We start from the raw sequence: 15,853 nt of genomic DNA on the forward strand, positions 1-15,853 counted from the left end.
GATCTCATCAGTTGTTGACAGTAAAATGTAGAATCAATCGTTCATACCAGGCTGTATGATTCCTTTTCAATCCCACCAAACACTCAGCATAACCTTTCGAGGCGTCACTCCCGGATTTACGACCATTTGTTGAGCTTCATCACGCTTAGACCATGATGTCTTTCGCACATTATTGTCGTATTTGATCCACTTTTCGTCTCCTGAAACCATTCGATTCAGAAATGGTTCGATTTCATTTCGTTTTAGCAAAGAAGCGCAGAGGTTAGATCCGTTTGATGATGACTCAACATTCAAGCATTCCTTAGCGATGTCATGGCTATGTCGACCAGGTCGAGGCGCATCTTTCACATCAAGATTTCCAGAAAGGAAGCAAGCCAACCATTGTTGTGCTACACGAACGAATACAATCGTCTCCGTAAACTTCACAAATTTCATTGGTGGCTTGCGTAGCTTTTTTCCCTTTTTTATACAAAAATTTAAAAATATATCGAGTTTCTTCATTATGTTCACTAATTTTTGAACAGCTGTAACTTTTTTTCAACTTGCCCTAATTTAATTAATTAGTTAAAAGCTTAGCTTAGTTAAAAGCTATATGTTATGACACAATGTGATTGGTAGCCCTGGATATATAAACTACAACGGCATTTATTAACAAAATACGAAAAGACTTTTTCGACTACCCAATAGTGTGTATAAAAATAAATGCCCCGAATTTTTATTTTATATTAACACCGATTACTGTTTGTTCTATTCGCAATTTTTTCAAGTTTATTTTTTGAGGCACCTTTGTATCAAATTGCATCCAAATATCTTTGAAGCAGAAACACTGCTTTGAATTTAATCAGACAGATAAACTAACCGCCTTCGTTGAACCGTCTTATCTACTACTTTATGTCAAAGTGTTGCAAAGTAAACAAAAAACTTAACTATTGTGAATTAGACTTGAAAGTTTTTGGAAAACCATAGATAACTTCAAATATTTTCCTATCTTTCTCAAACTGAAGTAGACATTATATAATGAAAATTTAACTCACAGAAGTAAAAATGTAAAAATAAAAAAATAGAATTGAAATTTATGTAATATAGCTTATTATACAGGTGATATTCAAATTATATATTAAATACATTAAAAATATCGCGAATTTTATCAAAAAACAGAGTAGCAGGTTTTTGACTTTTTTTTGCAAAATGAATGTATACCAACAAGTAATTCACAGCAATTTTAAGTACTAATAGCAATTCGTTAACTTCAATTAACAATATGGAAATAATCACTTAAATGCATAACTTTATCGTTTTGCACTGACAACAATTGCAAGCTATATATTTCTTGAGTATAATTTCTGTGATACAAATGTAKGATGTCACTTGTCTACACCATGTAAGTGTCAAATACATACATATCTACATACATACGTACATGACAACAAATGACATTTCTATAATATTGTGCGGTGATGCACTTCAATATGTATGTATGTCTAATCGTTGATTTTCAATGCAGTCGCCAGCTTTGATTAGTTTGTGTTTTCACATTATTTTTCTTGACTTACAGTTCATTAAGCCAGCTCATACGTACTTACTCGTAATTAGTCCATAGCGCAGGCATCTGGCAAGCCACTCGCTAAGTTCAAATGTTATCAACGAACTATTGAGTATTGAGTGGAGAAATAAATTTAGTGTTGTGCTGCATTCAATATACAGTAATGAACCTAACACTATTATTATGTAATATTTATTTATGTGCATACAAATGCACATACATGCGACCATAAGTAAGAATTTCCAAATCACCTACATGCTTGAGAAARGGAGAGTAATAGAAGGCACATAAAATTTGTGGATATACATACATCTACACACAGGCCTCAATATTATTTAAAACAGTATCAAAGATAATGTTAAGCATATTAAGTTATATACATATTAAAGCCACCGGAACCAAAATTAAAAAAAAGTTAACAGAAAGGAATTTAACGCAAAGGGACTAAGTAGTAAGGACATTYCGGTGTTGGATCGACCCGTGTTATTTTTTCTCGGCGCGGCCGAATGCTGTGCAGTATCRGACCTCTATAGCATATAGCTGCCATACGAACTGAATCAAGGTTAAAATCTCGGAATGAATTTTTTCCGATCGAACCACTATTGTCATATAGCTGGCACACAAACTGACCGATCAAAATTCTGATCTTTTATGGAAACTTCTTTACTTGTGAAGGGTATTCAAGCTTCGGTGCAACCGAAATTAACATTTTTGTTGTTTTATTATAAACTGACTTTGAATAAATGATTAATTATGACATGGTTACATCAATGCTCAAATAATATGGTCTYATTTGAAACTTATAGTTTCTTAGCTCATTCAAATAAATAGTCACCGTTACTGAGAGATTTCAATTCCATTTTCTTCTGTTCTAAMTAAACCGAATTGCCGATAAGTTTCAGTATAGTTTGGTGAGGTGTAAATTAATTTGAGAGTACAYAAATCMTTAACATAGTCAAAAAYATATACGCGCAAAGRACCATAAATCGTTCGCAGAACTTTTCTCTCGAAAACTCGCAACATCGACTCATCATTTGTTGTCATCGTCCAAGCTTCTGCACCGTATAGCAGGACGGGAATTATGAGTGACATGGATTACTACTTAAGGTAATAACATAATCTCCGAAAAAATTTTTCACATCGGATTACTATAGCATATAGCTTCCATACAAACTGGGCACATATTTACTAAAAACAAGTAAGGAAGGGCTAAGTTCGGGTGTCACCGAACATTTTATACTCTCGCATCAAATACCGTATTTGTGTAAAGTTTTATTCCGCTATCATCATTGGTTCCTAATGGATATATTATACAGAGAAGGCATCAGATATAATTCAAAATAGCGTTATATTGGAAGAAGGCGTGGTTGTGAACCGATTTCACCCATATTTCGTACATGTCATCAGGGTATTAAGAAACTATTATGTACCGAATTTCAGGTCGAGTAGTTCCTGAGATATGGTTTTTGGTCCACGCCCATTTTCCATTTTTAAAGAAAGCCTGGGTGCAGCTTCTTTCTGATATTTCTTCCGTAAAATTTAGTGTTTCTGACGTTTTTTGTTAGTCGGTTAACGCACTTTTAGTGATTTTCAACATAACCTATGTATGGGAGGTGAGCGTGCTTATTATCCGATTTCTTCCGTTTTTGAATTGTACATGGAAATGCCTAAAAGAAACGACTCTATACAGTTTGGTTGACATATCTATAGTAGTTTTCGGGATATGTACAAAAATCTTAGAAGGGGGCGGGGCCACGCCCACTTTTACAAAAAAATTACGTCCAAATATGCCCCTCCCTAGTGCGATCCTTTGTGCYAAATTTCATTTTAATRTCTTTATTTATGGCTTAGTTATGACACTTTATAGGWTTTCGGTTTYCGCCATTTTGTGGGCGTGGCAGTGGGCCGATTTTGCCCATCTTCGAACTTAACCTTCTTATGGAGCYARGAAATACGYGTACCAAGTTTCAGCATGATATCTCAATTTTTGATCATAAGGTGTCATACTTTAAAGGAATTATTAGCGCAAAATTTTAGGCCGTTATATCAATTGCTTCCTGATTTGTGTATTGGAAAGAGAACGAATCAAATGGTATTTTAAATTGTGGGCGTGGCAGTGGTCCAATCACGCTCACTTACAAACTTAGTAGACTAGGAAATTATCCAACAAAATTTACTTTAAGTATATGTAACAACCGATTCGATTTCGGTCTTAACCTGTAAAAAATTTTAACCCAAAAAAACAAATAGATATATCGATATGTCTATGACAAAATTTGTTACTTTATTAAATTGTGTTATTGATAAATTTCAGACAATTTCCATGAATTGAATTGACTAACAAGGAAATTCTTTATCATAATATAATAATACACGTCATTTCACTACAAATTTGCTGCTGCCCGTTACAGATAGTCTTTCGAGATACTGCGCCACAGATATTTTTAAAACGATGAATGTAAAATGGATTCAACGCCCATAAATCATTCGAACTCGTTCGCTAGTGAATCCCAACGGTAACCGCACTTGTTTCTTTTCRTAGCTTTTGTATTTGGCTTTGTTTCCATAGTTTTCGTGCGTTGACGTTTTTGGAAATAAACGAGAACTCACACATTTTCTAGTAGCTATGAAAATGATTTCGTATAGGCGGACATACTCATATATGTATCCACAAACACATATGTATGTATATTCCGACTGCTTTTTAATACCCGATCGAGTTTTGTAACAAAATATATACATACATACATACATACGTACACGTTTCCGGCCAGTTTACTATTTGGTCAAGTGATTGCTTTATTTTGATCAATAAATACCTTGCTGATTAGTTTCTAATGAGAACCAAAATTTCACACCTTGCAAAAGTAATGGGAAACAAGGAAAAAGTTAACTTTAGCTGCACTGCAGCTATAATACCTTTCACAGGTGCATTTTTGTAGCATAAAAGGATATAAAAGTCTTTATTCTGATACTTATGTATATACATACATATGTATGTATATTTTATAGGGTCTCTGACGTTGCTTTATGGGTGCTATAAACATCGCGGCAAACTTAATATACATATACTGTTGTGAAATAATTTTACATATGTACAAGTATGTATGTAAGTATTTCTCTTTCGTAAATTTAAAACAAGATCATTGGTTGAAACAGCCAAACCTTCTAAAATCGTAAATGTATATACCAAGTATTAGAAATCATAGAAACTAATTTACTCCAGCTTAAAAGTTATCATCATTCGCATAATTTGTAAAATATTTATTATAGTATGGCACTATTGTATATATGAGTCAAAAAAAATGCATATGATTTCTTTAAATGTTCCAAGAAAGGAAATATGGTTTATACCTTTAAAAATAATATTCTGAAAATTTAAATCGATATCTCAAATAGTTTTTGAGTTACAGACTTTTGAAATCCAGCCGCGCACAGTCTATATTTAAACGCGTTATCTATTTTTCTATATTTTTCAAATTCGCTTGATTACTCAATTAAATATGATCTGAACGTTTCCGACTAAAAAAACAAAATTTTGCGTAAAATGCAACTTTTGTGTACAACTTTTCATTCACGAAGAAGGCCGGAGTTATTGCCGCAGTGGAGAACCTGTTATTCTTTAGCATTGGAGCGCAAGTAACTGTTATTTATTTTTTTTTTTTTAATTTTACTATGTATTCCTAAAATACAAGCTATACAAACATTGGAGCTAGAATCTTCAAACCAGATGGTAATTTAAATTCGTTTACAAGCTGTTTGCCATTCGCCATTGTCAAACAATTTATGGAGCCTAAGTAATCTATGGTTTGTTTTATTCACCACTCTCCAAGTTGTGAACCAGCTATTGCTACACTTTCTTACAAATAAAAACAATTGTACCAAAAATCTTTCAAATAATGCATTTCAGATTTAAAATACACAAATATTTTTGTACAAGACCAAAAAAGCCAGAATAATTGTTTGAAATTACGAAAAAGACATTGAATACTGAGGAATAATTGTGGAATCGCGCTCACCCAATTCAGTACATGTGTTTGATGTAATAAATAAACACAAATGATTGGCCGCGTTGCAGTTTATAAACATCTTCAGTTCGGGTTCATGAACTTCGCAGCCATAATTGCCACGTTGTGGTGGAGTATACAGTGTAAACTAAAGCAAACATACCGCACTTGCTACACACGTTTTGAAATATTTGGTAAAAYAAAACGCAAAAGAATATCATTTAATTTGTATATGGTTATGATTATGCAACCTTTTTTATTTTTACATTATTTATTAATCCAAGGTTATTAGACAAATTGGTTTATCCCAAGCGATGTAAACGATACACGGAGTTGAGAAGAAGCATAAAATGTGTCTTAAGCCACTTTAACATATTTTGACAAATATATTTAGAGATGATCACACGATTTAGCAAACTTTTATCTGGTTTGGCTCACGTTATTTAGGAATTTSATTTATCTGTGTAAACATTTTGTCACGCACTGTACATAAGATAAACACACAGTAGCCAAAGCGATTTGTTTTCTTTTGTATGTATATGTAGTTTATTTTGTTCGAACGCTTCCACCCAGCTTTTAAGTATTAAAAGATATTTGCTTCTCGTTGGCATAATGCAGTCTTTCTTTTGAAATATGATTTGTTATTCTTAATTTTTTTCTTGCCTTTCTTCTTATTTTATTGATGTTCGTACATATCTGTGGTGTTTTCTTTTGCTATGTAAATAAGACATACAGTGAAACCACGATAAAATGTAAAAAAAAAACAGAATCGTTGAAAATGTCGAAAAATTCATTATTAGTTGCGAAAAATTAGACCAGAAAATATAGTGAAGGAACATACATAAATTTATAATAAGCTGAAAATGTTAAAAGCATAATTAACAAGGGCTAAGTTCGAGTGCATCAAGAAGAAGAAGAAGTTCGAGTGCAACTTCCAATAATAATACGGTTGGGCAAAYTGACGTTGAGCAATACCAAAAGCTCTGTCAGGATCGGGGAGTTTCTCTCCGACCCGTTCGATACCAAACGAGGCTTCAGACRAGGTGACTCTCTGTCGTCCGACTTCTTCAATCTGCTGCTGTAGAAAATAATTCGAGCTGCAGAACTTCAACGAGCAGATACAACCTTTTATAAGAGTGTACAGCTGCCTACGATATTGATATCATTTGCCTCAACACCGGCGCCGTTAGTTCTGCCTTCTCCAGACTGGACAAGGAAGCAAAGTAAATGGGTCTGGCAGTGAACGAGGGCAAGGCAAAATATCTCCTGTCATCAAACAAACAGTCGTCGCACTTCCGACTAGGCCCCCACGTCACAATGTTGGCAGAMAAAATTTCAAAGTTGTAGATAATTTCGTCTATCTTGGAACCAGCATTAAAAGCAACAACAATGCCAGTCTAGAAATTCAACGCAGARTAAYTCTTTCCAAAAGGTGCTACTTTRGACTGAGTAGGCAATTGAGAAGCAAAGTTCTCTCTTGACCAACCAAAACCAAAACCAAACTCTATAAGTCACTYATTATTCCCGTCCTACTATATGGTGCAGAGGCATGGACGATCTGATGAGTTGAGGTTACGAGTTTTCGAGAGAAATGTTCTGCGAAAGATTTATGGTATATATGTGACGACATTAACATAATTCAGCTACGCCATGTTGTCCGAATGAACGAAAACACTCCAACGCTTTCTCTYATTTTCATTGGGATAACTCAGCTTTTGGTCGCTATATGCGCTASAAAGGCTCTCGGAAGTTTGAAAGCCTTTATATTAAGTATATGTGGCCTTCCCGTATTATATACTTCCCGTATTGGTCCGATTCAACCCCTTTTTGACATATAGACATACCATTATAAGAGAATGGTTATCCCTAAATTCAGTTAAACCTTTATATCACACATTGACCGACATTTTCGATGAAAAGTCAACTATRGGTACCAGAGTCTAAATATTTGGTACCTACATAGGTGCTTGAACAGTTTTTATTGGATTTAAAAAATTTTTGGACATAAGGTGGGGCACACGAAAGGCATTATTCGTGAAAAGTTTTTCCCGTTATATTAACCGCTTCTTGATTTGTGTACTGGAAACGGAACGAATCAAGTGGAATTTAAAATTGTGCTATATGGTTGAGGTACGACTTTGTCCACTTTCACGACGTGACGTAAGAAAGTAAGGAGAATGCCACGAATTTATATAATTATAATCGGTTGGTTCACACCGTTCCATTATATTTTCTTTTCACGCAGGTCTTTATATCAATGTTAATCTGTTTATATCCAGAAGTGACGCGCAAGTTGAGTCTGTTTTGGCACTTGCAGTTGCATTGGACATCCTGCACAGCTGCATCGCCAGAGTRTACATACATACATATATGCAGTGTGAATTGTTGGAACCTCATAAAGTTTTCATATTCAGACTATATGTGTGTATGTAATTTGGATTTTTTATGTGGAATTTAAAGAAGTACATAAAGAAGAATTCTGTTATGCTGTGTCGTGTACTAATTTCTATTAATAATCGCAATGTGCTGTGGCCACTGAGTTTCACCCTTTCGTAAACTCTCCACAGATATACGAGCACTGTTTCTTGTATTTATTTATTCGAATGCACTATCGGTGATGAATACGCTAAAAACATATTTATCAGGTTGCATTGACGCCGCTGAGTAGGAGTTTTATATGCTGGATGCTGCTTGCTGCCGACCAACTCGTCAACTGCGGCAGGAAGTGAAGGGTAACCTGTCATCAAACGCTGACTTCCCAAGATGGAAGTCGCTGGTTTGGTTCGACTGCGAAGTTGGCAAACTGGTGATGGTTCACATTTCTATATTATTTTATAAATAATCATATATGAAGGATGGCCGCGGCGGCTGAGCTGAGTAGGTTGGTGCGCGATTTCGAAGCACAGCAGTAACGAATGGAAAAATTAATCGAGTTTTATTTGGTTTGCCGGTAACCAAAAATCTTTTATTGACATATAAAAAGCCCTCAACAAAATCAATCTTACCAAAGGGGTTTACAGCGAGAATGATAGAAATAGAAATTACGGAAGTTTCGACCTGTTAGTTTTAATGGAGTGAGTTTGACAGAAACTAACGTAATTAACCAAGAAATGGCAAGACTTTGAGTTTAAGAGTTTAACAGTCTCGTCTCGCTAATGGCGTTGCGCTAGGCTTGGTCAGGCTTKGTAGAGTAGTATGTGTCACACGTCTACTGTTTTATGTATTATGTATATACTTATGTACATAAATATGGCAAAGCCGCTTCACGAAGATGGTATAGACTCGCGTTTATACTACATACTGTATTAGTAGAGAAATAATGCTGTTTACTGTGTCGGTGTAGTTGGGCGTAGTTGATGCATTTTAAATTCTCAGACTTGTTTGAGAAACTCCAACAAATACAAAGGCTTCGTGACATTTTCATACCAAATTTGGGTTGTATTTAGAAAGCCRAAGAGAAATGAAGAACAGGATACGTAGGTTATACATATAATACAGAAAAATATTAATGCACTTAAACAATTGCGCATTAAGCTCACTCAGGTGATAAGCATTATATAGTAAAACTTTCGGTTATGGTTTTAAGACATTATTAAAACGAATATATTAATTTTAATTTATAAAAATCTATAGAACGAGTAGCGAGAAATGTTGGGTTAAATATGCTACCATGAGTTGCTCGTTCTCCGAWGTAATTTACAAACTTTGTGAAAAATTTACGACCGGTTCAAATTATGTCAATTGTTAGCCACATTTTAGCACACCTGATTTTTTATGGTGTTTTTCGTATAGTACGTTGAAGTACATTGGGGAACTCAATCAAATTTTTCTTCCGAAATCTTCGCTATATCACCCGGAGTTATCAGAAAAGTAATGGAARTACAACAAGAGGCAATTTTTCACTGAAATAGATAGTCCAAATGAATGATAAAGAGCCACAGTAAATGAACATATTTTCAAAGTTATTAAAATAAAATAAAATTTTTTTGTTATGACCAATTAACTCAAACACCACTCATTTTAACGTATAACGTACTTTTTTTAATGTTATTGACATACATACATAAATACTTCAACGTTTGCTTCATTACATTTATCTATATGTTACTTATAAGATATTTAATTTATATTTGCAGGCTTTAGGTTATCCAATTTATGCAGCCATGAGGATTRACCAGAGTCACACAATAACGTCAAAGATCCCGCAAATCGAAACAATGTGAATACTAATCATGGGGCGATAATTAAAATAACTCTTCTCAAACATAATAGATCGATTTACAACGAAAAAATAAATCAGTTGTTTCAAGTACATCGGTTTTAACTTTGTTCTAAGAAATTTTAAAACAAAATYAATTGCGAAGCAAAATTCCAGCGTTAAACTTCCAAAATCGACACAAATTCACAAGCATAAGCACTTGACTTATTAAGCAACCTGAAACGCACCCGGTCGTCAACTCCAATCGAATTCGAAAGACGCCCACATTCATTCCAAATTACATAAATACACAGCCAAAAGTAAACAAAAACAAAAACAAATCGATTTATTTCGACAATGAACCAACGCAAAAGCGGAAATGCGAAGAACCTGATGTGAACTAACGGTGCAATATGTAGGCTAATGATTGTAAATTAACATTTTAAATTTAATATTAACGATAGGAAAGATTAAATTTCGGTTTGTCTATATACACTTAARTGTTGTGTGAGTAAAATAAGTTATTGAACGCAAATATAGTAATTGTATAGGAACCGAACTCGATTAAATTAATTCCAAACTAATTAGTTCGATAAAAATCAGAAGCAGCTAAAGAAATCAAAAGAAAAGTGTGCAAAAAGTTGAAAAGTCTCTTAAATGATATAGTTTTGTAATACAACTAGTAATTGTATTAAAAGTGATTGAACCGGCGAGTATTGAAAATTTATAAAAATTCTGGTCTACAAAATGTCATTGGCCGATATGGGTACAGCGACTCGAGATGGCGGCGTAAGCGGTGGTGGTGTTGGTTTTAGCGGTGTGGATGGCATGGGAGTGCCGGGTGGACGCATGACTCACTCGTTGAGCACACCATCTGGAGTCGATGGCACACCATCCACACCAAGACATCGCGGTGGCAAGAAGTTAACCGTTCGCATACAAATGCTAGATGATTCAGTGACCATGTTCCAAGTACAGGTAAGGCAGTGCCCAAATACTTATATAATTTAAATTTATTTATAGTAATGAAAAGTCCAAGTTTTGAATTAGAATTTTGTGGATGTAAAATTGGTTTATATTGTGGATGTAAAATTGGTGCAACCAAAGGTCGAATGCCATTTGTATGCAGTGCTTCTATAATATCACCTTTTTTATGTAATAAACGCTACAATGTAGCTTATTTGTAACATGCTTGATCTATTTTTTTTTAATTGTTAGAAAATCTAACTTACTTGCGTGAAGATTCTAGTCCAATATACAAAAACAACAAAAAATATAGTAGTAGTTGAATTCAATTCGAGAGACTACGTGAATACTTCATTTAACTTGCTATTCTAACCCAACTCGATTGTGTTTGTTTTATGCCAGTTAGTTGTTCGATTCACACTAAGATTTGTTGAAACGAAACTAGAGTTTAAATTTTATTCTGAGCTATTAGGTTATATGTCTTTTGCGCCTTGAACATTTGATCGCCTAAAGTCAAGGCCTATGATTCACTTGAAGTGGCATTTCAAGTCTGCTTGAGTGATTTATTGCAATTGCAACTAGTTCAACAGTAGGAAAAACTTTATCTTCTTTCAAACAACCAATGTCTGGTAAGATTTTGAATACTGCGCTTCGATGCCGATCGAGCAATAACCGGTTAAACTCCTAATACTGGAAAAAACGAACCTTCCAGAGGACGAGATACATTAGACTTCTTACAATTTATCTCGGCCCTTGAGACTGCGAAAGTGTTTCTAGATGATCAGTCATTTAGAAGTAAACTATTAGAAGACAATAATAGTTTAAATTTGTTTCCAATCTGCTGGAACATAAACATGTTTACTTTTCACATTGTCCAACTTAATTGTTATACATCTGCCTGTATATGCAGTAAGGCGGTTTAATTCACCATATATAAGTAAGTAAAAATAATCATATACCAGATGGATAACCTTACAAGAAGAATGCACTCGTGTTGCGTTTCTTAGCTGTTGTCATATTCACCTTTACATTCTGTGCACTGGTACAAAATGAGCAAAACTGTGCTCTGTGCCAATACTCACCTTTACATTCTGTGCACTGGTACAAAATGAGCAAAACTGTGCTCTGTGCCAATACTATGCATTCTACAACCAATTACAAGCGACACATAACGGTCATAGACCTCAACAAACCATTTCGCATCCAACTACTTACTTTCCTATTATTTTTTTTTTGTTCGCTTCTTTGCTCGCCACTTTGCTAAAATGGAACCGTGTACAATATATACATACATACATAATATGTAATTATGTAAGTACTTACTATACATACTATTATCTATGTATGTGTACACATATATACCATATRTAGTTCTATAAATATAAATATTGGYGCTTATTATAACAAAAAGGGCAAAAGCCCAGTGCCGCCATTTTTCAATTTTAATGAATTTTTSAATAGAACAGAGTAGTTTAACGATCTGCCTCCTATTCCGAGAACATACAACTTAAATGTTGTTGAAGTAGAGTAGCACACATCCCAACCACACAACCAAAAATAATAATAGTAGTAATAATAATACTTACCCAAATAGACAGCAACGGAATATTAGTGGTCGGTCGCCAAGCGCCCAAGCAACCTACGAGGTAGTTGCCTAACGGCTTGTCCAAAACATTTGTTGGAAAATCATTGGATAAGTGCCAGAAACTATTTTAGAGTAAAGTRTGGCACCAAAGTTGCTCACATTCGCAATTCCATTTGTAGCATTTGAGATTTACTACTTTGCATCCTTACAAGGTACATATGTGTGTAAACTTAAATACTGCATAAATACATATGYATATATAMCGAGTATACATACATACATACGTTAAGGGTGTGGTCACTGATAATCTGCTCAGCATTTCTCTCTTTATTGGAAAACCAAAAATTTATTGATTTTRGTCTGTTAAAGCAAAAATATCAGAGAACAAAGCCGTTTAGTTTGGTATTTAACATTTAGTAGTTGCCGAGCAAAAAAWTGATTATTAATCAAAATTGTTATAGTTATAACTTCAGTTTCTTAATTTTTCCTTGATTGATTTCTGAGTTTCAAAAACAAAAAAATTTTATGATTTTATGTAGAACGAAACCGGGCGTGTAAGATGGGTAAGCGGAATTTTTTAGCAATCGTCTCCTTTCCCAATATTTTGGCAGAGATCTTGCACTTCTGCTTACATATTTTTTTTTTACATTGTGGTAAAAAGGTACCCGGAAATTGTAAATAAAACGCAAAATATTATATTATTAATCAATATTTATTTTGTCGGGATATTTTTTTTTCAGAAACAAAAATCATACGGAGCCAAATCTGGTGAATACAGTGGTTGATCAATGGTATCTATTGCATTTTTGGCTTTAAATTCCGTCACAATCGAAGCTCGATGCGATGGTGCATTATCATTGCGTAAAATCCTTGCATTGTTCTTCTACAATTCCAGCCGTTTTCGACAGATGTTCTCATGTAAACGCCTCAATACGACCAAACTCCAATACGACCTCGGTTTTTTTTTCCTTCAATCCGATGACTGTTTACTTGTTTGTTTGTCAAACTCATAAACCCATGTCTCTTCGCCTGTTATAATGCTCCCCTTGAATATGGGATAGGAATTCGCACGATCAAGCATGTCCAAAGAGACCTGTTTGCGGTATTATTTTTGAAAAAAAAAAAAAAATGCAGCTTTATCGAGGCAAGTCGAGTAACAACGTAACGTTTAACGTAGTAACGTTTCAAACCCAAAATATCCACCGAAAACATTCGAAAGCAACTTTTACAATTTCTCTAACACTTGCCTGACGGTTTCCAGCACCATGTTCTTTACTTTTTTAATATTTTTATCAGTTGAAGAGGTCGAAGGTCGTCCAGAACGAGGTATGTCTGCAACGATCTCTCGACTATATTTCATATTTGCCTCTTTGTAGATAGGAGTTGCCAGATCAACAATTTTTTTTTCCAAATATCTCACAATATCAGTGTTAGAATGTCCGTAATTGTTATTACTACGCATCATAATCATAAAGTTGACAACACCGCCGGGGGTCAGTCTTGGTCGTGCCGACAAGCCTTCGCCAGTCGTCCCTGCATTGCGCTCGACGGCKCCAGTTGGAGAGTTTCGCCTGGCTACATCCACTTGATCCTTTCATTTGAGTTTGGGTGGTACTTTTCCTCGTTGATAGTTTCGTTTTGCGAAGGAGTTCTCAGCTTTTCCCAATTGTCTGTTGAGCCCAAAATCGCAACTGTTGGAAAGAACAATTCTCCGACTGATTTCGTGGATGATGCCGTTGTTAGTATTTATGTGAAGCCTTTCACTATTACGAAGTTATGCCTGCCAAAAGTGAAGTRATCTGCCAATTGTTGATATCCTTTGTTTAATGGCATGAGCTACTCCGCCTCGCCATGAAATCAACACTGAATTTCTGCTTCCTTGCTTGGCAGCTATTGTAGATGATTATCTTTTCCTACACTCATATCCCGTCCATTATTTCCTGGCCGGCTTTAATCTCAGCATTATTCACTTCTGCMCTTCCTTCAGTTAGGCAAAGATACCTTCACCAAGAGGATCCGGATACTCCTGATGCTTACCAGTGGATCTTTGTCCTTGTTCATTTACGGGGGTTGTCGTTGAAACTGGAGGACTTTATCTGAGTATTTTTGGTAGTTTAGTTAGAATTTGCAATGTTTGGTTATATTGACGTCACATTCCTAGTCATATACGTAACTACCAGTGATGGAACAAAAAAGATATTTATACCAAGCAGTGATGCACTCATACATAAAAGATATACATTCTTAAAGTTTGTGTGCTGAATAGATGCTAAGATGTACACACGTTTTCACGTATCTATACCTGTTGTATGGGCGTAGAAAGGCATGTGGAGGGGGGGTGTAAGCAAATATTTTGTGTTTACATTGAAGCAATTAAAATTTTGTACACCATGCCTCTCTGTTGCGTTTATCACTTTGTTCTAGCTTTTTATTTTAGTGTATGCCTAAGTTTCTTTCTTTGTCGATGCTCAGTTGCGAGAGTTTGCGGAGCTTATTCATGCAAAACTTTTTACCTTGTAACATCTTTTAAATGCTGGCTGATGGGCCAAGTTAAATGGGGGCGCATAGAAAGAAGGACAACCTTCCTTACGTGGGAGGATATTTCACCTCAGGCTGTTCGTCACCAGCGAAGTAGTGAGTGGTAGACAGACTTATGACCGACCAGCATGTGCAAAATCGCTGTTTGTCTTTTGTTGCATGTTAAAAGTGAGTGAAGACTCTTTGGCAAATGAGAAATGACTTGGATGCCTGGCGAAAGGCATTTAAGGAAATGTGCTGCCATGAATGGGTTCTTAATTCAATTTGGAAACMAGTTGTGATATTATTATTTATTTATATACAATCAACGTTAGATTTACATGGGCCACTCAAAAGTTTATTTTTGTAAAATGCTCTGAAAGCACATACAATAACTGTATTTTTAATGCCACACAATGGCTGATTCGCTCATTGACTTATTCGCGCTAAAGACAATACCAAATGTCATCGTGGGCACTGTTCCTGTGCGCTCTTCGTGCATCTTCTCGCGCCAAAATTTATATTCCTTAATTTGTCTGCAATGTCGTTGTCGGAGGCATTGTTGAAGCAGCCTTTCAAATGGAATTAATTGTCRTACAAATACAATTTSAGCTGCTTTCTAGAATCACAAAGTAATGCGCAGTGACAGTCGAGGCCTATGTAGTATAATAAACGCGCTCTTTTTAGACTTGACATAAAGCCTTATGTTGAGTGCCACTTGCTGCACTGCAGCTGACATGCTGCGCCACTTACGTGCTCTATAGACAAACAAATTCACAATGGAAAMAGTTGACTATCCTATTTAAAGTTTTACAACGCGATTATATTTATTATCGGCTAATACATATGCAATATCATATCAGCATGTTGGATAGTTTCATATTCTGCAGACATTAAAGATTTCTCAAATACCTTTCATTTTACAGCAATTGTATTGTATTTACTTAATGAACAAATTATTAAGTAAATAAATGTTTAAAACATATTTGCCAATTGAGAAATTGTAAATAAATCATTTCACACAACACAAAAAAAAA

The 15,853-nt window shown here is 35.0% G+C and overlaps 1 protein-coding gene across 5 annotated transcripts in view; it reads left to right on the forward strand.

The window, feature by feature from the left end:
• Positions 1–15,853, forward strand: part of LOC108970605 (FERM, RhoGEF and pleckstrin domain-containing protein 1) — a 66,019-nt gene that overhangs the window by 8,232 nt on the left and 41,934 nt on the right. For all 5 annotated transcript variants that reach the window (XM_018936085.1, XM_018936086.1, XM_018936087.1 and 2 more), the window contains one exon: positions 9,687–10,726. In XM_018936085.1, coding sequence (XP_018791630.1) covers positions 10,496–10,726 — 231 coding nt within the window. In that variant the 5' untranslated portion in view covers positions 9,687–10,495. The remainder of the gene's footprint in view (positions 1–9,686; positions 10,727–15,853) is intronic.

Source organism: Bactrocera latifrons, unplaced genomic scaffold, assembly GCF_001853355.1.
Source record: "Bactrocera latifrons isolate USDA-ARS-PBARC rearing strain unplaced genomic scaffold, ASM185335v1 scaffold_301, whole genome shotgun sequence".
In the NCBI taxonomy this organism is placed as follows: domain Eukaryota; kingdom Metazoa; phylum Arthropoda; class Insecta; order Diptera; family Tephritidae; genus Bactrocera; species Bactrocera latifrons.